The 26969-nt window shown below is 38.8% G+C and overlaps 1 protein-coding gene across 2 annotated transcripts; it reads left to right on the forward strand.

The window, feature by feature from the left end:
* The first annotated feature begins 222 nt into the window (after positions 1-222).
* Positions 223-25233, forward strand: ptpra (protein tyrosine phosphatase receptor type A). Of its 2 annotated transcripts, XM_079486288.1 has the most exons (24): positions 223-710; positions 10702-10803; positions 11349-11395; positions 12060-12147; positions 13494-13898; positions 14006-14032; positions 14221-14305; positions 14783-14856; positions 16211-16347; positions 16548-16638; positions 17103-17179; positions 17282-17318; positions 17467-17564; positions 17743-17862; positions 17994-18160; positions 18244-18379; positions 18646-18795; positions 18902-18995; positions 19580-19656; positions 19934-20068; positions 20239-20364; positions 20467-20618; positions 21401-21536; positions 21730-25233. In XM_079486288.1, exons 3-24 carry the CDS (start codon positions 11375-11377, stop codon positions 21802-21804), a joined length of 2508 nt encoding a protein of 835 aa, XP_079342414.1. In that variant the 5' UTR covers positions 223-710; positions 10702-10803; positions 11349-11374; the 3' UTR covers positions 21805-25233. The 2 variants fall into 2 exon arrangements, with proteins under 2 accessions (XP_079342414.1, XP_079342415.1); XM_079486289.1 differs by lacking the exon at positions 10702-10803.
* Positions 25234-26969: the final 1736 nt, after the last annotated feature.

The raw sequence follows: 26969 nt of genomic DNA on the forward strand, positions 1-26969 counted from the left end.
AAACTTTCTTTTTGAGCAATTTTGTATAGAAGTATTACATAAACACATTAAAATGCAGCTGTAAAAAAATGTAAGAGTTAAAATATTCAAGTTAAGACAAAACGAGCATTAAAATAGACTAACACAACTAAAAAATAAAAACGCATTTGCGTTCTTGAATTAAAAACGTCTTCACGAAGAACCCGTGTTCCTTTCTAACCCACTTTCCCGCTACTCGCCATCGGGTAGCGCATAGCATCTAACGTTATCCCGTTCCCTTCTGCGGGAAGCGTCTCGTCCGCCAGATGTCGCGGCGTCGTTGCGTGGGAAGAGGAGAGGAGGGGCCTGGCCTGGGAATCCGCTGCTTCCCATTCCAGGCGCAGGGGCACAACATGGCGGATTAAGAGGCGACCGACGCGCCCGGATACAGCGAATAAATCGTGGGATACCGAGTCCCCGTGTCGCGGAGACGCTAGGAATACACGTATCGCTGATAGGAGGATCTACGCTTATGCTATCTTCCACGGACATGCGTTTTGGAGACCAGTAAGCCCTGCGTTCCGTTGCCCACTCCAAATTGGCTCTCTGTCCGAGACCATTCCTATCAACCAGGCCCCCCACCCCGAACACTCTCTCGGTTCCTGGGGTGTGTAGACAGGGGCCGGGGAAGTGGAAAACAATCGCACTTTTTCTGGATTACCAAGCGGCTAGTGCGGGACAGGGGTGACGAGGTGAGTAAAATGCCTGCTTCTTTACATAATTAACTGTCCAAACTTCTGTTCTCGCTTCAGTTTTATACCCCAACGTTGTGTAAATGTTATAAGCACACGCAGGTTTTGTCACATTAGTGGGTTGGCTAGCCAAAGAAAGCAAAGCCTTTGTGGAATATCTGATACCTAGAAGCATTTTATATAATGTAATGTTGGAGCAGAGTACAGGGGTGTCTCGGGAGCGCCCCGGTAATGTTTGAAGCAACTCGAACATTTGCAGAACTACTAGCTGGGAGGCAAGGAGGGAAAAATGAAGGAGGGGGAAGGGGGGTCTGCTGAGAATAGGGAGGAGGGAGAGGAAGAGAGACACGCATAGTTTATTGGAAGTCAGGCAGAATTGGTAGTCAAAGCTCAGGCGTGATATCTGACTGGAAACATCGTTGCAACATTAATGGGTTGCGACTGAAAACATTGTTGCAGTATTAATTGTTTTTGACCATACACATTGTAACAAAATGCATGTTTTTTGAATTGCACACATTGTAACATCATCAAAGATTTTGACGCGTTCGGAATGAACGGAAAGAATAGCAATGCTTTTCTTTCCGAATAAATTGTAACAGTGAAACATTAACATGGATACTTTGTAAAAACACGATTGGTTCTAAACGCTATGCATTACAGCGGTAGTTACAATCTCAAACTAGTTACATTCTGAACATTGTAACAATAACAAATGGTCAGACAATGGGAGTCCTTTGAATGTGAACGTATTGATCAGTCGCTACATGTTTTTAAAGGGTGGGCTGTGGAGGCAGGGGTCCGTGAGGGAGCTTTCTGCCTGACAGACACGCGGGTTTGGATGCTCGGACATCCCGTTAAGTTTTGTAAATGGTGTCTTCCTTTAAAGAGACGTTTTGGGTTTTGTTTGTCCGAGGTTTACGCAGCCTCCGCAGTGCTGGAGGATACTGAATTGAAAATCTAGTCATTCACTGGCTTCGGTCTCATTCACTGGAGCTGTGTCTTTATGAATGGTGCTACATGTGGAGGGAAATGGAATCTAGATGCCCAGTTTGTATAAGCAGAACTGCCTAAGTACATATAAAAGGCTATCTGTATTTGTTCACATTTTCATTCCCTCCACCATTGTGGTTAGCCAATGCGGTATCAGTGTTGTCTACAGATTTAAAAACCGTTATTGTAGTAAATATGGCGAAACTATAGACCCGTGCTTCGATGTCTGCAGTGCTTTGGATGTGCTGAGGCAAATCTTGCCTTGTACCATTGATTCTCCATATCTATAAATTAGTTCTCTGTTCTCTTATCCCGCAGGTCCTGTCTGGACCTGTTGTTAGGTCTCTCTGAGAGCTTTACGGTCATGGTCATGAAATAACCCTCTTTGACAACCAGAGCCTGTTGAGCTCCAACACCTTACCTTTTAAGATGAGTGTGTGTGTGTGTGTGTGTGTACTAGGTGGATACTTGGTTGGCATTTCAGCTCACGCAATACCTGTTTGGCTTTTTGTGCTGTACTGATCGCTCCAGGCAATGTTAGGTAATATTTCATGTACATCCTGACACCGTTTTGACAAAGGACAGTACTGTAGTGTGATTGGAGGGGTGGAGAAGGGCTGGACTAAATAAAATTTAAATAAATAGTTTGCTGAGTGCGAAGTAATGTTGATGTGAACACAAGTGCGTTGTCAGATTACTTGATTGATTGATTGATTGCATATTTTTGTGTTGCGTAATAACTTGATGTCAGAATATGTACGCAGATCTTGTCTTCAGCTGCCTCACATGTTCTTAACACTGTGTTCTGTTTCCTAAGAGAACAGAAAGTTTTTCCACACATTCATTACAACATGATCAATCATTTTAATAGTTTGTTAAATGAAACTTGTAGTCTTGTTCTGGGATGCAGTTTTGCCAATTGCAGGAGGATAACCCATACAGTCTATCAATTGGTGGGCAGACTTTGTGTGGTTCAGTCCAACTGTGTGTTAAATACTGACCTCATCTCTGTCACTTCCTGCCCTCTGTGTCTGATGTGGCTAGACCAGAGCATTCCCTGGGAAACCCTGATGCATGACTGCAGTGCAGGCACAGTAAATCACACCTTTACCTCTGGATTGGTTAAAGGAACGGTTCCCTTTCAACATACATTTTCATGATAATTTACTTACCCCTGTTGTCTTCCAAGATGTTTATGTATTTCTTTCTTTAGTTGAAGGTTTTTGATGAAACATTCCATGATTATTCTCAATATAGTGGACTTCAATATACTCTCAAAATGACAGTTTCAGTGCAGCTTCAAAGGACTTTAAACGATACCAGACGATGAATAAAGATCTTATCTAGCGAAACGATCAGTAATTTTTTAAAATAAATAAAAATATATATGCTTTATAAACACAGATGCTCGCCTTGCTCTGCACAGTGCCCTCTCAACTTCACATAATTACGTGGAAAAGGTCACGCTTGACATAGGCGGAAGTACGGAGTCAGTGTTAACAAGTTGAACGTGCAAAAACTAAGTCAACGCGTTTACAAAAAAAAGTTAAAAGGTAAAAAAAACGATGTCGGACGATTTTGAACTTGGAGGAGAAGATGAGATGGATTTCTTTGCCCTGCCCTACCAACATCAAGCGTGACCTTTTCAACGTTATTACGTGAAGCCGTGAGCTCGCTTTGCATAACAGAGCAAGGCGAGCATTTGTGTTTATAAAGCATATAAACAGTTTTATTTTATTTAGAAAATGACCTATTGTTTCGCTAGATAAGACCCTTATTCATCGTCTGTTATCATTTAAAGCCTTTGAACAGTTTGGAGTCCATTGAAGTCCACTATATGAAGAATAATCCTGGAATGTTTTCATCAAAAACCTTAATATCTTTTCGACTAAAGAAAAAAATACTTAGACATCTTGTATGACAATAGGGGTGAGTCAATTATCATGAATGTGTGTTGAAAGTGAACAATTACTTTAAAATTTTACTTTACATGTTACTCTCATGGTCATATTGTTGCAGTTCAGAGATCAAAATGAGGAATAATGCATTGCTGCCCCTAGATCCAGGTGTGGCTTTGAATCCAATTTTTAATCCAGATAGTATACCTTTCTGCCTCATGTGTAAAATAAATGGCACCAATAACACATGTTTCTGTTAACAGATATTGATTATTCCGCTAATAAATCTGACTCACAAACGCAAAGAAAGCCTTTCTGTAAACAGTAACTTTATTCATCGCCTCAATATTAAAGGTATCATTTGACACGGCTAAAACAAATATTATTGTTTGCTTTAGATGCAATACAATGTGTATACACGATTTAAGATTTAAAAATGCTGTCTTTTCCACATACTGTGCATGTTTGTATCTCCTCTTTGCCCTGCCTCTCTGAAACGCGAATACTTGGTCGAATACTGTATGGAAATGTGACGCCTCTTACCATATTCTGAACAAACCTTTTCCAAAATTAGTGACTGGTGATAAAATTGCATTGATTCTTCCTTATCAATTCGAGCCCGAATCTGATCCGGAAAATGAAGATCAAGCCGATACAATTTTGCCAGTGTGACTCGAGCAGGATGTAAAGGATTGGTTAAGAGTAATGCTAGATGCCCCTTTAAGTCAAATTAGACCAAAATACGCATTCCCAGTCGTAATGCGCAAAATTCATCAGCATTCATTATTTCAAAGTTAATCATGCATCTAAACAACAAACTTGCTTGTCCTCTGAAAGAAGTTTTTGATTTTTTGATTTGATTCAATTTATTGTCATTACACACATACAAGTACAGTGCAACGAAATGTTTGCTTGCTTCAGTCCACATTTACGGTCATGCAGCGCTATGGAATGAAAATTATCCCTCAGCTATTTTGTAATCGAGTAACTTGAGTAATTATTTGAGTTCTCGTTCCTGGAAGCGGTGCACAGGAAGTTGCAGGAATGGTTGTGTGTTGTGGAATGGCATGGGAGCGTTTTTATGACAGCAACGGCTATAGGATCAACTTGCTGTCCCAGTTTGAGCGCAATGAAGAGGAGCATTGAGATTTCGTGTCATGCTGCACACTCCTCCAGGGTGCAGAGCAGAGTATTAATAAACCGTGAATGAGGACAGACAGATACCCATTATATGTCCTTAGGAAATTCTTTCTGGCTGCAGAAAGGACCTCTACTGCTACATTCTCAGTCGGATGGGAATCAGCAGGGACCTGGCGATACGAAGTATTGATATTTACATTGTGATGATATTCACTGCAAAAAATGACATTCTTACTAAGTGTCTTTGATTTGTCAAGTTAAATACAATAACTTGACAAGAAAAGTTACCTAGGATATTTGGTCTTGTTTTATGAAAAATAATATAAGATTTAAGTTTATGGTAAAAACAAGCAAATCTCCATGTGGTGAGAAAATGAACTTGAATTAGGTACTTGAGAAAAAGGTAAACGTTTGTTCTCACCCCATGGAAAGATGGTTTTGCTTGTATTTACCATATTCTTACTTAATTCTTACATATTTCTCATTAAAAGAAATGTTTTCTTGTCAAGTAATTGTATATTGATTCAAGAAGCTTTAGATATTTTCACTAAAAACAAGACAAAGACACTTAGTAAGAATGTCATTTATTTGCAGTGTTCACAGTGATACTCAATATCTTTGTGTTTTGTGTGTAGTCGAAAAAGTTGATATCTTTAGCTCACTTTTCCTTTCTATTTTATTAATTATTTGAATTAGCGATATTGGACATAAAATGTTATTTAAATCGTTCTAAATTCAGATTTTGGTCAAATAGATGGATAGATAATCTCACATTTTATGTTAATAAGTGCAGAATTGAAATGCTGTCATAGTCTGTATCTTCTTATTTGCTTCACTGGTAGTTTCTAAAGAGATATTGAAAGGAGGGTATGCCTTTTGACTGCCTAACAGGTTGATAATGTCTAGAATAGTTGTACTGTTTTTGTGATGGTTTTGCCATACGGTAAAGGAACCCTAGGAAAGAGGAACGTGGCCTCTTGTGACTGGTGCTTTTTCTTTTGAGATGTCCCCTGGCTTGGTGCAAAGAGAGGCCTGATTAGACAGACAAAGAGAGAAACTGTTAGTCTAGCTGTATATACAGCATGACTTCTCTGGTATGTTTAGAGTGGAACAATTCATCATGGTCACCGGTTTGGACTGTTTCAAGATAGTAGAACTACACATGCAGTAAACGCCATGTTAAAAAGACTGGACTTCTTGTTTAAAAAGAAGGTTAATTGGCACTTGCCTGTACCAAATATGTCTGGGGTGTCAAGGCTGTTGCTATGTGGGTGCTAAGGTAGTTTGTACATTGCTAGTAGGAAGGTGGATGTTTGATGACCTGAGTCAAATGTGTCCCCACTCCCCAATTATATTCGGTTCTCTAGGAATCACTTGGGTTTATTCTTCAAGGTGTCGCAGGTTCCCTCTGTCTTTCCCTATGGATTTCATTTCCCACACTCCCACACCTGTCACTCGTCTGCAATCCACGCACCTGTCAGCGATCCTCTCATCATCGCACTATATATATATAAACTCAGCCTTTGCGTTTGTCAATATTATATTATACATGTTTTGTATCACTTGTGTTTAAAAAACATTAAAGCTGTTTGTTGTACCTCCTCATCTACGTGGCAATTATGTGACACAAGGCACTTTACAACAAACATTTTAAACTTTATTCATGTGAAATCTAGAAGTCCATCGACAGATTTTTCAATTTGTTGTGTGGTATGGGACAAGATACTCACCGGGGTGCAGTACTGGGTGTTAGAGCCCTAATTTGTTATTATGCCTTTGTTTTCTTAATCTGTAGCTATATGTCTAAAACATTACAAATAATGTGCAATATACAAGATACTTGATGTGCCATTTTTGAAGCTCCAATTACATGATGTAACAATTGTGACGTCATTTCCTAATTGACATCAGTTTGTAAAAGAAAGATTGGCCATTTCCCCATTTCTGCCCATTTTTTGTCATTTTTGTTGTTGAAAGAAACACACTGTAAAGAACTGTTATTCAAGGTCAAATAGGCCTTTCTAATATTACAGATGGAAATAATTACTTGAAAATTAGACGGATTGCCACCTCACTAGGGGTTAGAGATTTGTTTATCTACAAGAGTTTAACATCATTTATCCCAAATGGCCCTCCAGCTGTTTATTCAATTCAAACTATTTAAATGATTCCTGTTGTTGGTGTTCAAACATTGTTTATTATTAGCTATTTAGACATTAAGTCAGGAAGCTAAACTCCCTCCGGCGCCTGCCCCATGTACCACTGAACTCTGACCTCATCCGCAGGTCCACCCCACAACATACACTGACCCGCACAAATCACTTTGTGCAGCCTTGGACTGCTCACTACCTTATTCAGCATCGGTCTGCCCCTCTTCAACAACCTGTTCTGACAGGTTTAACAAAGCCGGCTCTTTTGTCACTTTAAACAGATTCATAAGCTTTTTGCATTACCATACATCTGCACTGTTGTGTATTTCACTGGTTTGCACGCTATCTTCCTTCTTTTTTTTATATCCCTGCTTGTAATAGTTGTATTTGACATATATGTATATTCTGTATTTATATATATATATATATATTTTATTCTGTGTTAGTGTTATTTGTATGTACCATGGGTCTGAGAGTCAATTCATGACACAGGAAGCTTTCTTAACGCCTCCTTTCTTTTGATTCAAGCAGAGAATGGCTTCTTCATTCCTGTCACCGCATTATATATGATCCGGCTCTATTATTCTAAAAGAATTTGATGTATTAAGTCATTCCACACCTGAATGACCTTTTCTTGCAGATAAAAACCTATGAACTGCACTTAATAGATTTCATACAATAATAGTTTGTATAGTCTTGTTAAACTGTTCTTAGAGCAAAACTATAAAATCTCAATCTTAACTCAATTCTGTCAAAGCAACTTTTTAAAAAGGAACCATTGCAACCTTGTTGCTCTGTATTAATGTTGAGAAAGGTTTCTTTCTCCTCTGTCCTCACTAAGGTGTAGTCTCGTGCAATTGAGGTGTAACTCTCTCTATAGAATGCAGATTCTTTTGGACACGCCCAAGTCTGTGTTTTGGTTTGTCTAGAGATCTTGCTGCAAGCTGTCACTCAGGAACAAGTCAGTGGTTCTCATAAGCGCTGTGGAACTGGAGACAGGCCATTTGTGCACTTACGAATGACGTCACATCTCAGGGGAAAACCCCTATTATGGGTGTCATATATTAGAGGTGTGTCGTTTCCTCTGTTACTCATTACAGCCTCCGTAAAACAAACAGGAGGACTGACTAATCTTTTCCCTCCAAAGAAATGGATGCAAACTTGCATATGCATATTCAGCTGAATCAACCAAAGTGTAATTATGTCTTCGCCTGGCACATTTCAGACATATTCTTTTGCTTTTTATGATGCGTTAGGTGAGGGTGTAGCTCTTTTGGGCCAAATGACGGATCTGGCAGGCTATCAAACAGATGGCTACGGAAGGAAGGGAGCAATATGGTCTCTAGGGGGTTTTACGTCTTTCCTGCCAAATCCAGACAGGGCGATACGGACCAAAGTAACTCGTCTGATTCTCTAATGAACTTTTTAGCATCAAATTTAGATTTGTCTCACAGTGCAGTTTCTTTCTAAAAGTGCTTTCTGTAGGGAATAGCAAAAATGTCTCAACTGATTTCTGATGTAGAATGCTCACAGTTGGCAGTAGAATAACAGGTCTGTGGACGTGGAATCTGCAGTCGCATTGTAGTGTCTGATTTGATTAAACTGTCAGTGAATGTTGCTGTGTGAATGTAACAACTTTGTATGGAAATTATCAGATGTTTGCGTGAAATAACTGCTGATGTCGCAGTTTTAAAATGAGCTAATGAAGCATGACAAACTCGAGATATTCCCCAGACTAACACACTATGTCATCTTAAGTTAAACTAGAGATTCACTTTTAGTATAGTTGCTAAATGTGTTCCTGTGCTTACTGGCTCAAGTCAAAAGGACCCAAAGGGATGGTCCCCCAATTTTCTTTCTCTTCTTCTGCAGAGCACAAAAGGTGATATTTTCACTCAACATAAATGTCAAAGGAAAGTTCTACTGCATTCAGAAATAATTCACTTTTTCCTCGCTGTTCATGTTTTTTCACCCCTTTTATATATCCAGAAGGTGAAAATCTTATAAACTACTCTGACTTTTCAAAGTAACACAACTTATTTAATATTACTAGCATTACCTTTCTTTTGCATAAACAGTGTGGAATGACTTATTTTATAACTAACCATAACTATGCACAATAGTAATAGTAATGCCTGCCTTAGCAAACACCACTAATGAGTAGGAAAAATACATCGGCGAGGACAGGCACAGTTCGAAATGCGGCATCACTCTCAGACTAAGTCGGTTGACATGGTTTGTGCCCTGGAAAATAAGGTTGTAATTGTGGTCAACTTTACAGCAATGGCTATATAGATGTGGGCTAAACAGAACTCTAGAGAGGGGGCAAGAGGCCAGTGTGGTGTTTTGAAGAGCTTGTAATGCCAAAAGAATGTCTTTTTATTTGCTCATTCAGAACAAGAAAAATTGACCAACAGTTACTGAAAGGATGTAGAGCTGTTTTCTACAGCCGTGTTTTTCCCAGCTAGTCGGTCACAACTAGAGGTCGACCAATATGGGTTTTTCTCTGGCCGATGACGAATTTTAGAAATCAGGCCAGCCGATGGCCAATATATGAGGCCATATTGGCCCAAAAAAATATATTTTTGGGCCAATATGTTTGCCCGATTTTCTTTTTCCCGCCTTCATCTCATAAAATCTAATAAAGTAACAAGAAGTGATACAGAATATTGCTTAAATTTAACATTTATTGAAGACATCTAGAAAGCTTGAGTAAGTGTCTATTGCAGGGTTCAAGATAGAAGTTTAATTAATTGTAATAATACATTGCTCAAAACATTTAAGCACTTTCTCAAACAGTTCTGAAGCATGCTTTTTGTTTATATTATTTTTTTTACTATTAGTCGAATGCTCATAATCTTAAATAAAAAATTAAAAAATCACTCCTATTACACAGCTCTTTTGGTCGAATGCGTTTAAACAGCCACAAAAGACCACCTACGGACATAATGCGTAAACAAGAGGAAACAACAAGTCAGGATTTCAACTTTGACGAATGACGAAAAATGTACCAAGCAAGCAGAATGTTTTCATTCCATTTCAGATTTCTAACACACACTTTCAGTGTTCAGCGGCTGTCAGTGCAGAAAAAAACGATTTTCATTTTTGGGTGAAGTATCCCTTTAAAGTTTGTGACAGATCTGTTGTGACGAGGTCTTCAGTCTGTCACAATGTCAAATTAAATGTATGTAGTTTATGGTGTTGTTGTTCATCAATTTCAGAGTTTGATTTCACGGACATGCTTGTTTACTTGCTCTATATGGTCAAACACATCATTATTTAATAAAAAAATAGGTATTGTGTATTGTATACTATTTGTATAATTTTATGCCCCTACTCTTATCTGTTAACTTAAATGGATTGTTCACCCAAAAATGAAAATTAATTTCAGTCATAATTTACTCACTGTCTAGTTGTTCCAAACCTGTATACATTTATGTTAAACACAAAGAAAGATATAGGGAACAATTTGAGCAATTGACAGTTCTGGGACACCATTGACTACCATAGTAGGAATATTAAAATGGTTGTCAATGGTGCCCCAGAACTGTCTATTGTTAACATTCTTCCGAATATCTTTCTTTGTGATTGACCAAACAACATTTTTTTTACAGGTTTGGAACACCTGTAACTTTTTTTGTTTGGGGTCAACTATCCCTTTGAAAAAAGTTTTTTTATGATTAATCATATTTGGGGTAGTTATTGAATTTCTAATGTAAACAGCTCAGACTGATTCTTGATACACTGAAAGCTCTCCTCAGAGGCGGCGGGTGGATTACTGGGCGTGACCTTCTGATTTTTCGATTTCAGCGGTTGCCAAGCACTGGCGGAAGCTGATTGGCCCGCCCTCAGAGCGACAGGAACGGGGATGCTCTTGCTTGATGAGTGGCAGACCGGCTGGATTATTTCAGGGTTTGTCTCTTCAGATTGGCACTGGGATTATCACGGTTTAGTCAGCAAGACACCACTGGGATTACAGCCCTGGTTGATGGTCAGCCTGATTCCCGCTGACCTTTAGCTTCAAATTCTGTGATTATATTTTTGCTCCCTATTCAACCCGACTGAAACTGCAAATTTAATCCACTCGGGTCAAATCTGCAGGCTGGGTTTTGGATTTATAATGACACATAGATGTCTGTTTGTTATCTGTTCCTAATGTCTAGTGTGTGGTAGGTAGTCATGTGCATGGTTGTCAACAGAGAAGGAAGTTTGATATGTGTCAACTTTTCCAAATGCGATAGACTCCATTTAGACAGATTTGTCAATGTAGAACATGTGACACTCGTGTGAGATTGACTGCATGAGGTTCAAATCCACATGCACATTATTTTCTGTTTTAGCGTTCAGACTTTGCGCGTGTTTCTGAATAGGCTGGAACTTCAGATTAAAATAAAACTGATTCATATCTGTATCTTTAGATGTTTAACACAGTTGTCTCTTTCTTTCCATGTCTGCAGGAGATCGTTGTGCGAATGAGTGAGTGATGCGGGTTTCGTTTCTCCAGGTAAGTAACTCCATTCCTCCACCTCAGCTTTTTTATAGACAAAGTCCTATTTTGAATAGGAGATTATTATATGTTGGTTACTTCACAACACTGTACCAAGCCCCATCGATGATTGATCTCACTAGAGGGATCGTTGGAGGAGTAGTTCACCCAAAATTTCTATAGTAGGAATACAAATTACTATGGTCAAATTATTATGGACCATTTTTTGGTGAAATATTCCTCTGCATTGCTCTTTTTCCCAATTCTAAGTAGTAGAACCGTGGAATCTTGTTGAAATCTGTAATCTTTGATGTCGGTGGGCAAACTCCGATATCCTTGGCCGCGACCAATAAGATTCTGCTCACACTGAAAATCTGATAATCCATTATCCTCCTTGGATTTCATTCAAATCTTTTCTCTCAGCCAAATGAAAGTCATCCGTGGTGAATGTGCGACCAACTTTCTCTAAATCGGTGTTTGAACGTATAAGTTATTCAACAGATTTCATCCGAATTCAGTCAATTGCAGCTGTTAATTGTTAATCAGTGCATGTGTGATTTATACCTAAATCTGGTTTTAATGGCTGGTGGGATTCTGCTTGTTGTCTGTTGAGAAGGTGTAATGGGATGCTCAATTTTAAGACTGAATTGTGTAACTTGTGTTTGTGTTGTGTGTGTTTCAGGGCAGGATGGGTGTAGGTCCTCTGCTTCTGCTGATACAGGTGGCCTGTGTGGCCCTCAGCACAGCTCAGGATGTCTCTGACCCTTCAGGTAAGCCGTTTATTTCAAGTCTTTCCAATTTGAATTGGGAATAAAATATATCTAAATATGAATTTGGTGTAAAAATGAAACTGATGTGAAGTGGACATTCAGACAGCAGTGTTGAAACAAAGACATTTATGTCATATGAAAATTGTCCAAATGTCAAATTGTGTCAAAGGAATAGTTTCCCATGATTCACTCAACCTTATGATATCCCTGATATATGACTTACTTAATTAGTTGAACACAAACAAAGTTGGTGCTTGTGACTAGGTATATGACTATATATCATAGTCATATGATATTTCGTCACAAGACATAAGAACCAATGAGATTTAAAGAGATAGTTCACCCAATGGAAATTCTGTCGTTATTTACTATGGCAGTTAATTGGTGATTAAATCTGTTTGGTTACTGACATTCTTCCAAATATCTTTCTGTGTTCATCAGAAAAAAGAAATGTACTTTATATAGGTTTGGAACAACCTGAAGGTGAGTAAATGATGACAGAATTTTCATTTTTGGGAGAACTGTCCCTTATAGGTTATGGACATGTCACCATATTTGATGTTAGCGCTCGTAACCTAGGTATTTAACTGGGTGTGTTGTCTTAAACATATCTTGTTTGTTTTTCCCAAAACATGTTTTTTTAAAGTCAGTTTTATTTAGCATCCCATAGATGCTTAGGTTGAAACATAACTGGTGAATATTTACATAAATTTCCATGTAAATGTCCTTTAGCATTTACATGTAAATGTAGTTTTATTTAGAGCAGTTTACAAATGAGAAACATCACAAGCAATTTGCAGTCTCACGCCAAGTTCTTTAAGCGAGCAGAAACTCATATAGCAGGTATGTTTCTGCAAAAGTACATGAATTGAACTGTGTTCATGATCAAAACCACGTCAAACATCTTGAGGGCATCTCAGTTATCCTCAGGATTTACCCTGCGGATGTGATTACTCAGGAATTGTCTAGATACAACATTTCCGCACATGCCTGGTTGTGGTGTGGGCAGGTCTGTTCACTTGGCGGCCATCTTGGAAACGCCCCAGGCAACTGTTTTCTAGTCATGCACGTTCAGTTCCAAACTTCTTGAAACAGAAAAGATCCAGAACTGCTTGGCGAGCTTTTTTTATTTTACCTACATCGACTATAATAGTATCATACCTTTTAAATAAAAAAATCTAACAGATGAATCCTTTTTATTCAAAGATGTCATTATGTTATCTCACGCACTTCATATTCATGTCGGCATTCTTAGCATCATTGGTTAACCTGTGTGTAAAACCTATTTTTTTTAAAGATTCTTGTCACATTAACTGTTGTCTAAAGTTTAACAATCTCTCTTCCAGGTGCAGTTCCGACCACCAAACCTACAGACCCTCCTCCCACAACTCCCTCAGCCACAGTCACCGAGAAGCCCCCATCAAACACCTCACTTGTAACACCGTCCCCTGTACCTGTTGTCACAACAAGCTTCAATGACTCTGTAGCCATGGTGGACCCACAGGTTTTGACTGACCTACCTTTGGTTCCCACTCCAACTAAGTCCGTCCCAGCTAATCCTCCACCTGCTCCTTCAACCTCGTCTGGTGGGTTGCCATCCCTTCCCACCAACAGCACCGGGCATCACGAGACGACTGTTTTAACTACGGCAGAAAGCCTGTCACCCGATCTGCCATCCACTCAGACTCCTTCAGGGTTCGAAACCGATAGTCCGTTCGATCATACAGAGCCTGAATCGAACCTGCCTTCAAGTAAGTTTTTGTCCATTTTAAAGCAAGTGTATACCATTGTTTATTTAAGAATTGTATTTAGGTTACAGTTTGCTGATGTTGTTTCTCTGTTTTTTCGACTGGTCAAGATGGAAATAATCAAGAAAACGGACAAGGTACGTTTCAGCTACCCATTGTACTTTTCATCAATAATATCATTGAATTGAGGCGTTTTTAGTTTCCATTTATGAACCACACATATGTCAAGAGAAGTTGGCAGAATTTTATTTTAATAACGGCTCATTTAATGTAATTCTATAAAATCTGTTTATAACTGCGATTTTCACATTTTATTGTCCCCAAGATGAGACGCCGATCATGGCTGTGATGGTCGCACTATCCTCTCTTCTGGTGATCGTCTTCATCATCATCGTCCTGTACATGTTAAGGTCAGTCACAGACTAACATCAAACAGAGGTTTTTAGTCATTTAATGAGTATTCACACGATGACAATAACTATAACTAATTATATACTGTATACAACACATATGTAAGGTTATGTTAATTCTAAGATTGCCTGCTCTAAAATGAACGTGGATTACCTGCTCTATGTTTTCAAAGCAGAATGTCTTTCCTCCAAAAATCTGACTGCATACAAGGCAGGAATGTAAAGCATATATGCAACTTGCTCGGGCTTAATATATGAGTAGTATAGCAATAAGTATATCCTACCGAAAACACGCCACATCCCAACTATTGCCTTCTTTACTTTGGACATATAATGTCAGCACACATATACACCGTTGAGAAAATGTGCTAAAGCTCCATTCATCAGGAAACCCACAATAGCAGCGGGGGACCAATGGACTGAATTGTCCAGTTACCATGGTAATGATTGGCTTTTTGTTCTGCTCACTTGTGGCAGGTTTAAGAAGTACAAGCAGGCAGGGAGCCACTCCAACTCTTTCCGGCTGACCAATGGCAGAGCTGATGACACAGGTAGGAATAACACTGTGTGGGTGTGTATCCTTTAGTAAGTGTTTTCTTGGAAATATAAGCACTTAAATAAGAAATATATTGCAGTCAGATGAAAATAAATGTTACACTGAATGAACATTTGTTTGTTTTATAAGATGAATACATACAATAGCATGAGGATTTAGATTTGTACCTTGAATTGTACTGTGATGCCCCCTACTGGTTGCACCAAGACAACATTGACAAAGGACAAATTGCAAGTCATTCTTCATGTATAGCCTGCTCTGGAAAATTTTAGAAAAAATAAATATTTTGGAGTGGTTTGATTTTTCTACTGTATTTGGGTAGTTGACAAAAAATGTGTATTATGATGTGACTCCAAAAATGTAGGGGAAAAAACTGACAATGAACAAAAATCTCTTATGCTTTTTTTTATTATAAATATCAATATTTTTAATATAAAATAATATATTATTAACAGTTTGTTTTCTAAATTTTTGCTATGTTACACAATATGACACATTTACAGTATATTTAACCCAAGTATATTGCGATCTGTTAGTTTGTCTTTTTGTCCGTAACATACATATTGTCCTTCCAAAACCTTGGATATCAAGTCACGTTTTTCAAGCAATTGAAAAAATGCTGCACTTTTTAATGATTAAATACTGTGTTATCAAAGTTGACAAGCACTTTAATATATATATATATATATATATATTTTGCAAAGCCCAGTGATAAACATAAAGGGTGACTAATAATAGTGATTTATGACAAAGATAATGGAGATGCAAGGTTTCAGAAGGACAGCAGTGATATGAAGTGTTATTATGTGATGTACAGTATCTCACAGAAGTGACACCCCTCACATTTTAGTAAATATTATATTATATATTTTCATGTGAAAACACTGAAGAAATGACACGTAGTTATAATGTAAAATAGTTAGTGTACAGCTTGTATAACTATAAATTTACTCTCCCCTCGAAATATCTCAACACACTGCCATCTATGTCTAAACCCCTGGCAACAAAAGTGAGTACACCCCTAATTGAAAATGTCCAAATTGGGCCCAAAGTGTCAATATTTGGAGTCCTCTTGGACGACATCATGGAGCTGGTGGATGTAAGAGACCTTGCGCTCCTCCACCTTCCGTTTGAGGATGCCACACAGATGCTCAATAGGGTTTAGGTGTGGAGACATGCTTGGCCAGTCCATCACCTTTACCCTCAGCTTCTTAAGCTGTGTTTGGGGTCGTAAGGGGTGTACTGACTTCTTTGAGATACTGTATATGCTAAAGATACGTCTCTTTCTTCACACGCATTGCTTCCCACTTTTCCGCTCCTCACGCCTCCTTTCCTGCTCCATTTCACAGAACTTCAGAGTGTGCCACTATTGGCCCGCTCCCCTAGCACCAACAGGAAGTACCCGCCTCTTCCTGTCGACAAGCTGGAAGAGGAAATGAACCGTCGAATGGCTGATGACAATAAACTCTTCCGGGAGGAATTCAACGTAGGTGCACACAACCATGACACACGTTACTTATGTTAAGAATCAAATACAGCAGTTTCCAGTACAGCACACCTTGAGACGGATGCTATGCTACTCTAGCATGTCCCAAAACAAATCTGCCCACATTGTGTCCATATATCACTCTGTCATGCTTTCCGGCCACGTGAACCGCAGGGTTGATGTTTTCTTTCTCTCTGCAGTCGTTGCCTGTATGTCCAATTCAGGCTTCATGTGATGCTGCTTCAAAAGAGGAAAACAAGGAGAAGAATAGATACATCAACATCCTGCCCTGTAAGACTTTCCAGCTACATTCTGAGAGCTGATAAAGCACACTTTAAAAGAATAGTTCACCAAAAATTAAAAATCATTTAATGTTTGTTCACCCTTATGTCGTTCAAAACTCGAATGACTCTTTCCTCTGTAAAAACACACAAAAGAAGATATTTTGAGACATTTCTCAATGGTTTTATATCTGTACAATACAAGTCAATGGGGGTCAAAACTGTTTGGTTAGCAACGTTCTTTAAAATATCTTCTTTCTTGTTCTACAGAAGAAAGTCATACAGGTTTGCAATGTCGTGATGATGAGTAAATGATACAAGCATTTTCATTTTTGTGTGACTACAAGGATTATGAGGCCTATGAAGAAAGTTCCTTATGTGGAAAGCAATGGTTTTCACATGTAACATTTACTTTGTGATGTTTTACTTCCTAACTCAAACTCGCTTTTTATTAAAAAATGTTTACTCCAATAGATGATCATTCTAGGCTGCATTTGACCTCTCTGGAGGGCGTTCCTGACTCGGACTACATCAACGCTTCTTTCATAAACGTGAGAGTCACATAAGGCTTTAAGCTTTAGATTTCCATCTGATCATGCCCAAAGATGTGCTTATTGTAATTATTCTTTTCATTTATTTCACGTTCTAATCAGGGTTACCAAGAAAAGAACAAATTCATTGGCGCACAAGGTAAATGAGAAATCAGGAACGATCACACTTGACATACATATTTTCATGTTTATTTCTTGAATGCACTGTAAGTTGCTTCGGATAAAAGCATCTGCCACATGCATAAATGTAATGTACTGTAAACGTAACCCAAGATTATGCATTCCAGGGCCAAAAGAGGAAACAGTCAATGACTTTTGGAGGATGATCTGGGAACAGAACACTGCCACCATTGTCATGGTAACCAATCTGAAAGAGAGGAAAGAGGTAAATGCCCGGAGATATCTGCACAATGTAGTGTAGGGTTACTATGGGATAGTAAGCTGATCTTTCACTTCACGAGCCTTTCTGGCAGTCGTACATAATAGATAGAGTGTGATGGGCATTTATGAAGATTTATGATCATGGTGTGATTATAATTTTGACTGTGCTTGATATCCTGCAGTGTAAATGTGCCCAGTACTGGCCAGATCAGGGATGCTGGACTTATGGGAATATTCGCGTATCAGTGGAGGACATGATGGTTCTGGTCGACTACACCATCCGCAAGTTCTGCATTCAGCAGGTAAACCATTTTTGTAGTCGGGCATAATTTTTTTTAACCAATCATTTAAGCCATTAATGGCATGTGACTTTACAGGAATAACTAACTCTATATATAATTATTATAATGTTTATTTGTGACTGTGTGTTCAGGTGGGGGACTTGTCTGGCAAAAAGCCCCAGAGGCTCGTCACGCAGTTTCACTTCACCAGCTGGCCGGATTTCGGAGTTCCTTTCACTCCCATCGGCATGCTCAAATTCCTCAAGAAGGTCAAGACATGCAACCCGCAGTATGCAGGACCCATAGTGGTACATTGCAGGTGTGTATTCTCGTGAGATGTCAGCAGGAATGTAAGCGTGTGTTTGTGATGTCCAATAACTGATTCTCATCCGTACGTCTCAGCGCTGGGGTGGGCAGAACCGGAACCTTCATCGTGATAGACGCTATGCTGGATATGATGGGAGCGGAGAGGAAGGTGGACGTCTTTGGGTTTGTCACACGGATACGAGCTCAGCGCTGCCAAATGGTTCAAACCGACGTAAGCTCAGACAAAACAAGTTATTGTATAACAGTAATGAGTGTTTCTTTCAAACATGAACATTTTAGCAGATTTTATTTTCTTCTTTGGAATGCAAAGACAGAAATTATAAAGGCTATGCTGGTTTCTTCATGCATGCTATTACAATGAATGGGGTCTAAAGCTTAAAATAAATCATTAAGAATACACAGATTTGGAGCAAACGACTTGTTCAAGGATTTTGATGTTTTTTATTTGTAATATATCACCTTGCTGTTTCTCTACAGATGCAGTATGTGTTCATATTCCAAGCTTTACTGGAGCACTATCTGTATGGGGACACAGAGTTGGAAGTGACGTCTTTGGAGTCTCACTTGGCCAAACTCTACGCTCCTCTACCAGGGGCCGGCTGTGGAGGGATGGAGGCGGAGTTTAAGGTAGGATTTCTAACAATTTATAATACATGTTATTTTTTTCCTTCCAATGCCATTTTGAAATGTTTAACATATTTTCTTTTCTTGTGGTTTTGATTATTCTCTTTAGAAACTCACCTCCATTAAAATTCAGAATGACAAGATGAGAACAGGGAACCTGCCAGCCAACATGAAGAAGAATAGAGTTTTGCAAATCATTCCATGTGAGTTTTTTTTAACTCGCGTATGATAATGGAAGCATGCTTATGCACTATGTGTGTGTTTTAATACCATGGTTTGTGTTGCAAATTTGCACTAAGTAAGCTACCTGAATGTGTATTATGTTATTTATTTTGATTAAGTTATACATTGGACATATGCTTTAGCCAATGCATTTTCTAGAATGGTATTGTGGCCATTCCAGTCCAGTGTCTGTTAAATTTAAACAAAAGTCATCCAACAGCAGTGTGAAAGACTGACAGCATGACAAGACACATGGCAACTGTGATAAAAATCTAGGTTATCACGAAAAAATCTATTAAATACATTCTAATAAATACGTTTATTTCTTGAAAGTAAATATGAACTTGTTTTATTTACAGTATTTGAGGTCTGAAAAAATACAGAGCATCTTTTCTGTTATTTTAACCCGTCTCTCCAGTTTACATTTTCTGCAAATAAATGCAAATAGAAACTATATTTTCATCTGAAATTTGGGAGAATTTTATTTTTTAAATGTTCTCTTAATAGTACGCAGCTGTGCTGTGCATTCAGTGTTTACAGTGTGCTTTCTCCCTGTATCTGTCAGATGAGTTTAACAGAGTGATTATTCCTGTAAAACGAGGGGAGGAGAACACAGACTATGTCAACGGCTCTTTTATAGATGTGAGTAAAACATTTACCCATTTACAATGCAGAACCACACCTTCCGTGTGGAGGACCATTGTTGGCTGTGACTGCTTTGTTTTTAATGATTTCCTATTCACTTCCTCTCCTGTTGTGTAAATAAAGCTCTTTAATTAAGTGACATCATCACATCAGACATAATCACAGCGTCTGTAATGGAAACTTATTGTGCGACCTTTAAGATGTACTGATAAACAGAAACCTATTTCCTCGACAAGGATATGCTGCGTAAACAGTAACATGTCTGTATGTGCAGGGCTACAGGCAAAAGGACTCCTATATGGCGTGTCAAGGGCCGCTGCAGCACACCACCGAGGACTTCTGGAGGATGATCTGGGAATGGAGAAGCTGCTCTATTGTAATGCTTACCGAGGTGGAGGAGCGAGGACAGGTAGATGAATAAGCAGTAAAGCTTTGTGCTCAAAATGTGGACTTGCAACATAAAGGTTGTTGTTTTGATGATGCGACTTCATTATTGTAAAAAAACATTATCTGTTGAAATATGAATGATAATATTGATGGCAATAACTCTAATAACTCCTACTTTTTCACAATCGTTAGGAGAAGTGTGCTCAGTATTGGCCTAGCGATGGAGCGATGGTTTGTGGGGACATTTCCATTGAGCTGAAAAGAGAGGAAGAAAGCGAGAGCTACACTGTTAGAGACCTTCTCGTCACCAATAACAGAGTAAGCTTTTCTCACAAATAATTTTTATTAAGTGTGGTATTAATAATAGGTTTTTCTTTGGGCACCTGGTGCAATGCTGACCCTGTGCGTTTCACTCGGCAGGAAAATAAGTCTCGCCTCGTGAGGCAGTTTCATTTCCATGGTTGGCCAGAGGTGGGCATTCCCTCAGATGGGAAGGGCATGATCAACATCATTGCTGCAGTTCAGAAACAACAGCAGCAGTCTGGAAACCACCCAATCACTGTGCACTGCAGGCAAGCCACACCTCCTCTTTTAGCCAATCAGGAGCCTGAAACCCAAAACCCACCGGAGACGTCCCATCTGCTGGTTTAGCATGCGTTTATAGTTATCAAGGAGAAAAGCTCAATGATGTTCTTTGATACGATGTACACAGCAAGTTAGTGAAATTAAAATTTACAACTGGCTATAAATATGTGGCCATTAAAGGATAGTATACCCCAAAATCACCCTCATGTCATTCCAAACATGTATGACTTTCTTTCTTCTGCAGAGAAGAAGAGTTTTAAAGAATGTTGGTCACCAGACAACATTGGCCCCCATTGACTTATATTGTATGGTCACAAAACCAAGGAGACATTTCTCAAAATATCTTTTGTACCACAGAAGAAAGAGTCAGGTTTTAAATGACATGAGGGTCAATACATGATGACAGAATTTGTATTGGAGCGAACTAAAACAATGCTCTACAGGAAAGCGTGTTTTTTCCCTCACGTGCTGAAACCACATATCGCTTTTGAATAGTCTTTGTGTGCTCCAAAAAGGAAATCTTAACGCAAAGGTTTGTTGAGCTAAGTAAGATTTATTGGTTTGGTTTTGCCCGAAGTCATCCAAAGTTTGCCCATCATTACATCTCCAAAGCTTTCTTGGTAGCTAATGATGATACTACGATTGATATTGGGTTGCTGTGTCCTGTGGGACTTCAGGGTCAGCCAATTAAGAGTCTTTCCTCCGAGAAAAGCAGGAAACTCATTAATATCCACAAAGCATTGTGTAATAGGTGTGTGTGTGTCTACAGTGCCGGCGCGGGGCGTACAGGGACATTCTGTGCTCTGAGCACAGTCCTGGAGCGCGTGAAGGCAGAGGGCATTCTGGATGTTTTTCAAACGGTGAAGAGCCTGAGACTTCAGAGACCGCATATGGTGCAGACACTGGTAAGAAAACACTATTCTCTTCGAAACTGGATTTTTCCTTGGTTAGTTTATTTAGCATCTGGATAACCTAAAATGGCGGTCCTTGCGAGCAATGTAGTATAAAAGCATTTGAAACTTATTCACATACCCACTTGTGTTTATTGATGTGTGCTGTTGCTCAATAAGTCTCTCTTATTCCTTTTGTTGTCCACAGGAGCAGTATGAGTTCTGCTACAAAGTGGTTCAGGAATATATCGATGCCTTTTCTGACTACGCCAACTTTAAGTAAAGCCACGCCCACCTGATGAGTATTGGACAGACTCTCCAGGTCTCGCACTAACCACGCCCACCTGACGATTGAACAGACTCCCCCAGTCTTACACAGAGACATGCACTCACGTTCACACTCTCACGTACACATTGCAGAGATACACGACTGGGGAAACGGACAGACTGCCAACGCAAAGAAAAGGGGAATTAAAATCCTTTGACCGGCAAGGACAAAATCAGTGGTGCAGAAGGTGAAAAAAACAAGACAACACCATTAGAGATGCCTTTCGGAATATTTTGTAATATTGCTCTTGTTAATATGGCCCTTACCCAATTCTCAGTGTAAATATGCTCTTGTCATTTTGTTTTGTTTGGTTTTAGAAGCCATTTTGCTGCAGTTTTAGAGTGAAATTTTTCATATATAGTTTAGCGGTATGTAAAAACACACAAGTATTTTACAATACCGCTATATGGACGGACGCAAAAGAGCGGTGGCCAGAGGCAAAATAAGGGTGTTTTTTTTGCGGCCTGTTTTTATGAGAAATTGTTTCCTTCGTTCTTTGCAGTTGAGGGGCTGAAATGTATTTGAATGGCAGCTTGATCTCTCCGTGCTGTTGCCTGTATCCACGTGACGATTCGACCGATGGTGACACGGCACAAATGGATGCAGTTACACGTACGCAATTGCGTTTTCACTGTGCTTTTTGATAGATAATGTTTTATTCGTTTTCGAAGGCGCTATCCTTGCTGTCAACAGGGACCCTTTTGTGACTTAAACCCTCAGATGATGTTCAGAATGAGACTTGTCAAGTGTGTGTCTTGAAATATCTGATGTTATACAAACACTGTGTGTGTCAGATCCGGCTTGTGTTTGGTGTCAGTCTAGATTAAGATCAAATCGAGTAAGATTAAAGACGGCAAATAAACACAAGAAGGGTTTCGATTAGAATGGTTTGTCAGTCTAAATACAGTTTGTTCTTGTAGGCTCTTTGTAGTTTCAATTTGTTTTGCCTACTTTGTTTTTGCACAGTTCACCCAAAAATGAACTCTTTTAGGTCATTTACTCATGGTTTCAAACCTGTCTGACTTTAATCTGTAAAACACAATACAAGAATTGCACTGGTGGCAACTTTTTTGTAATTACTCCCGGGGTAAAAAAAGATGTGGAAATACTATAAATGATTAAAATGTAGTTGATACAACTTGTACACTATCTCTGCGGTTTAAATCACTGCTCACACGTATTATTTAGCTTTATACGATCTGTTAATTAAAAATATTATAAAAAATAACCCTTTTTGGACCGTTATAAATTGGACGTTACTAACTTAACAAATTCCGATTTTGTTTTACAAAAATCCGCTCCATACACACTTTAGAAGACTTGAATATATCGTACAAGTTGCATGGACTACTTTTATGATGCTTTTATGGTACTTTTGTGTCTTTTAAAAAAACTTCAGGCCCCTTTCATTGTATTGTAAGTGGAATTCTGTCAAATCCATACTCATTCTACAAAACAAAGCAAGTCAAACGGCTTTGAAACTACACAGTAGGAGTAAATACAGACAGGATTTTCATTTTTGGTCAAACTAAGGCTCAATGTCGTTTTCTTAATCCCTTTGAATGGCACATTGTGTATTTGAAACCTTGAAAGTGATGTTTTTACTCACCCAGACGTCTGTTGGTTGGCCCGAACGATTGTGGTTGACAATAATACTTTTTCTGGCTCTGAGCAGAATGACCCAGTGGTCCTGCTTAGGCAGATTAGAAATACTTGCAAGGTACAGCGTACCTAAGTAAGCGTAAGTTTATCCAGAAAGCTCTAAAAGAGATGTCACCTGATCATCTGTTCCTGCCCATATAGCCGTTGTGCAAAAGCCAATGAGCCTTTCCAACCCCACTGAGCCAGTTAAATCGATACGTACAAGATGCAAGATTGCAACGATATTTAGTAGTGTTCTGTTGTTCATCTTAAAGGGAAAGTGCCTCAATTTGATCGCTTTTCACAACCACAACTAAAGACGTCATGTGAAAAGACTAAAAGTTGTATGATGATGTCTGTGCAAAGAATGTTAGATAGTATAATGTGATGGGATGGATGCGGCCCTGGTTCAACACTGCCTAATGTATGTTTTATGAAATGTTTTAGCTCATAAATGTATGTAAACCCAATGGGTGTCACTCCAGATCAAACCATTACTCGCTTATTCATTCAATATCTTTCTAAAATTGATTTGTAATTGTTTAATTTGAATATCCACTATGTTGTTCTGTGAAGATCTATGATGACACAGATTTGGAAGTAGTTCCGTGTCACCGGCTTCATTTTAGGAAATTATATCCCAAGATGGTCCGACAAATATTGTGAAAGTGAATCAAGGGCTTTATAGATTTTGTTGTTGACTGATTTTCTCAAAGCAACACCGACCCCCTTCTACATGAGACACTGTGCCAATACCAGCCTCTCACGGGCGGGATCCCTCTCCAGTGCTGTTCAGTTTGCTGAGACTGTGCCTCTTCATGTTTGTGTGGCTTCAAGCTTATTTCCGTCTGCCCATGTTTTCCTAATTCCTCTACCTGATACATTCACAGCTGAAGCTGATCCACAGCTCTGCCCCATACAGCATATGATAATGTGTAAAAGGACCCACATGAGTAGTCGGATGCTTTTTAATCGTGTCCGTTTCTATGTTTTTGATGTCGGATTATCATTTTTCAGTTCTTTTTTATGACATTCCATGTAATTTCCTAAGGTCACAATCGCGTTTCTTGAAGGAAGCAACAGTTTTTTGGGCAGTTGGAGAATTCTTCTTTTAAAACGAAGCTCTTAATGTACAGTGAGCGATCAAGTTCTTATGCTCAAGAGGGGAAGCCATGTCTGGAGTCTCATCCCATTCCCATGGTGTATGTCGCGCTCTGCTCCGTGACAGAGCTGAAGATACCGTCTCCTCGGATGAGAGAATGAGAAGGACGGCAAGCAATTTTCATATGGAATGGCTGAATCTCTTTAGTGTTTCTATTTCAAAAACATTTCCCATTTTTAAACTCCTCTTGAGTGCAACTGCACGTTACAACCTTAAACGTTTTCCGTTTTTCTTTCCTCTTCATGCGCCCTTCTGTACATAATGTAAGGATATTTATATTTCATTCCTATCTGTTGCCTTGCATTTTCCCCCTTGCTTTTTAGATACATGTATATTAAACTGTACTGGGACCATTTTGAAATGTATCTGACATTTTATTATTTCCTGTTTTAATTCGGTATTATTGTCTGAAATCTTTATTTTTTAATTTGCATCTGTTTTTCTAGTGTTTTGTTATTCACATTTGAATATATATGTATATATAATTATATATATGACGCAAATTATATATAATTATATAATGCCAAATGGCCTTCTAAACAAGAATACTGTTCAAACCTAATAAAAGTGCTTGAGATTTTATCTCCTCTCATTAGTTTGTAAACCATATTGTGAGTCTTTTACTCGACCTTGTTTGATATAATTTTTCATTGGCAAACAAAAGTAGACCTTCAGTTTTCAATAACTGTAACTCTAAGAAAGCATGGTTTACATGTTTGAAAGCCTTGGTTCTTAACATTTTTAGATTTCAAAGGCCACCTAATGTCCCCAACAATATTTGAAGGCTCTCCCCACTAACAGTTTCTACCCAAATCCAATATTCGGAAGCCTTGATATTTCTAAAATATGTAATCTTTAACAAAAAAGATTGATCTAGATTAAAAACGAATTTAGATTATTTGAATCCTTATTTTAAATGATTTTTGGTTATCTTGATGCCCCCTTGAAACTATGCCAAGGCCTCTAGCTGAGAAACATTACTTAAGTCACAAAACACTAGACTACATTTTCTCAATTTTGATCAGAGGTATTTTTGCAGAAGACAGTAGCATCCGTTACTTTTATTTGTAATGGAACTTTTATTTTTCTATTCTTCCCAATTTTTTATCCTTTCAACTTGTTGTCTTCCACAGAATACCAAAGCAAATTTAGATGTTATCTTTTTTCTTTGCATTTGCAGTATAAAGAAAATTGCAATGCGTCACTACATCGTTGCATCAAGATGTGTAGGTCTTGTATGGGTCCCTAAGGGGTAATTTATAGGGAGTGAGTCATGTCACCCTGTGTCACCTTGTCTCCTGTCCTTCCTGGGCCTTTAGACCTGGTGTCCAATGTGTGGCGTGGATGGATTAGCTCGACGACGCCCCTGTGCGTGTTTAAACACAATTTGACAGAAACTCAATCAGAACTCGAGATGCTGCAATGAGTCAGATGTACGACAGCCGTCACTTTCTCTGCTCGGGTCACCCCATGGGGGAACCTTCTCCGTCATTAAAACCAAAGTCAGGCTAGAGTGTTTGTACACTCTTTCGGCTCGTGAGTTTCTGTGGTCAATGTGTGTCTTGGGGAATCAAAGGTCATAAAGGATAGATGCGAGGTCAGAACTATCACTTTTTACAACTCAAAGGAAATTAGCTGGACGTTGGCTTTTTAATGAAACACATTTATCTAAAATGATATTGGGGTCAATATTGAGTTGCCATGTGTGAAATATTAATGACGATTTGTTTACGGAGTAATACATCTTCTAGTTTAGTTTCAAGTTTTTAAATTATTTTGACCGCATAATTTCCTTTTCAAAAAACATTTTCATCCTATTTTTGTTTATTTGTACCCTGGCACGTTATAGTGTACATAAAAGTTTTTTTCACGTTTGGTCATCTAAGAAAATTGATTGCGTTAAACTTCCGCATGTGACGTAGTGGCCAACAGTTGTGTGTTTCTGGGATTCACTAATGATGTGTGCAGTCATATAAGTGTTTGCTTTAAAAAAGGACATCGTCCCATAGGGATCAATAGTGTTTGGAGATGATAATTGGAATTGAGCTGATCTTACACAGACTCTCCTCCCAATAGATGTACACTGACCAGGCGAAGTGTGTTAGCACTCGGCAGGTCAGGGTGTGTGTGTTTTTGGACAGGGAGGGGAGATCTGGTGCGGGACATAAATTGTGAGGAAGAGGAGGAGGAGGAAGAATCCAGAGAATGAGTGGATGACTGAATCTCTACTTATATTCCATTGAACTGCTCACCTGAGGGAAAGATTCTATCAGGATTACTGAGATCACAACTTCAGAAGAGGAACTGCTATAGAAAA

Source organism: Barbatula barbatula, assembly GCF_947034865.1.
Source record: "Barbatula barbatula genome assembly, chromosome: 22".
In the NCBI taxonomy this organism is placed as follows: Eukaryota; Metazoa; Chordata; class Actinopteri; order Cypriniformes; family Nemacheilidae; genus Barbatula; species Barbatula barbatula.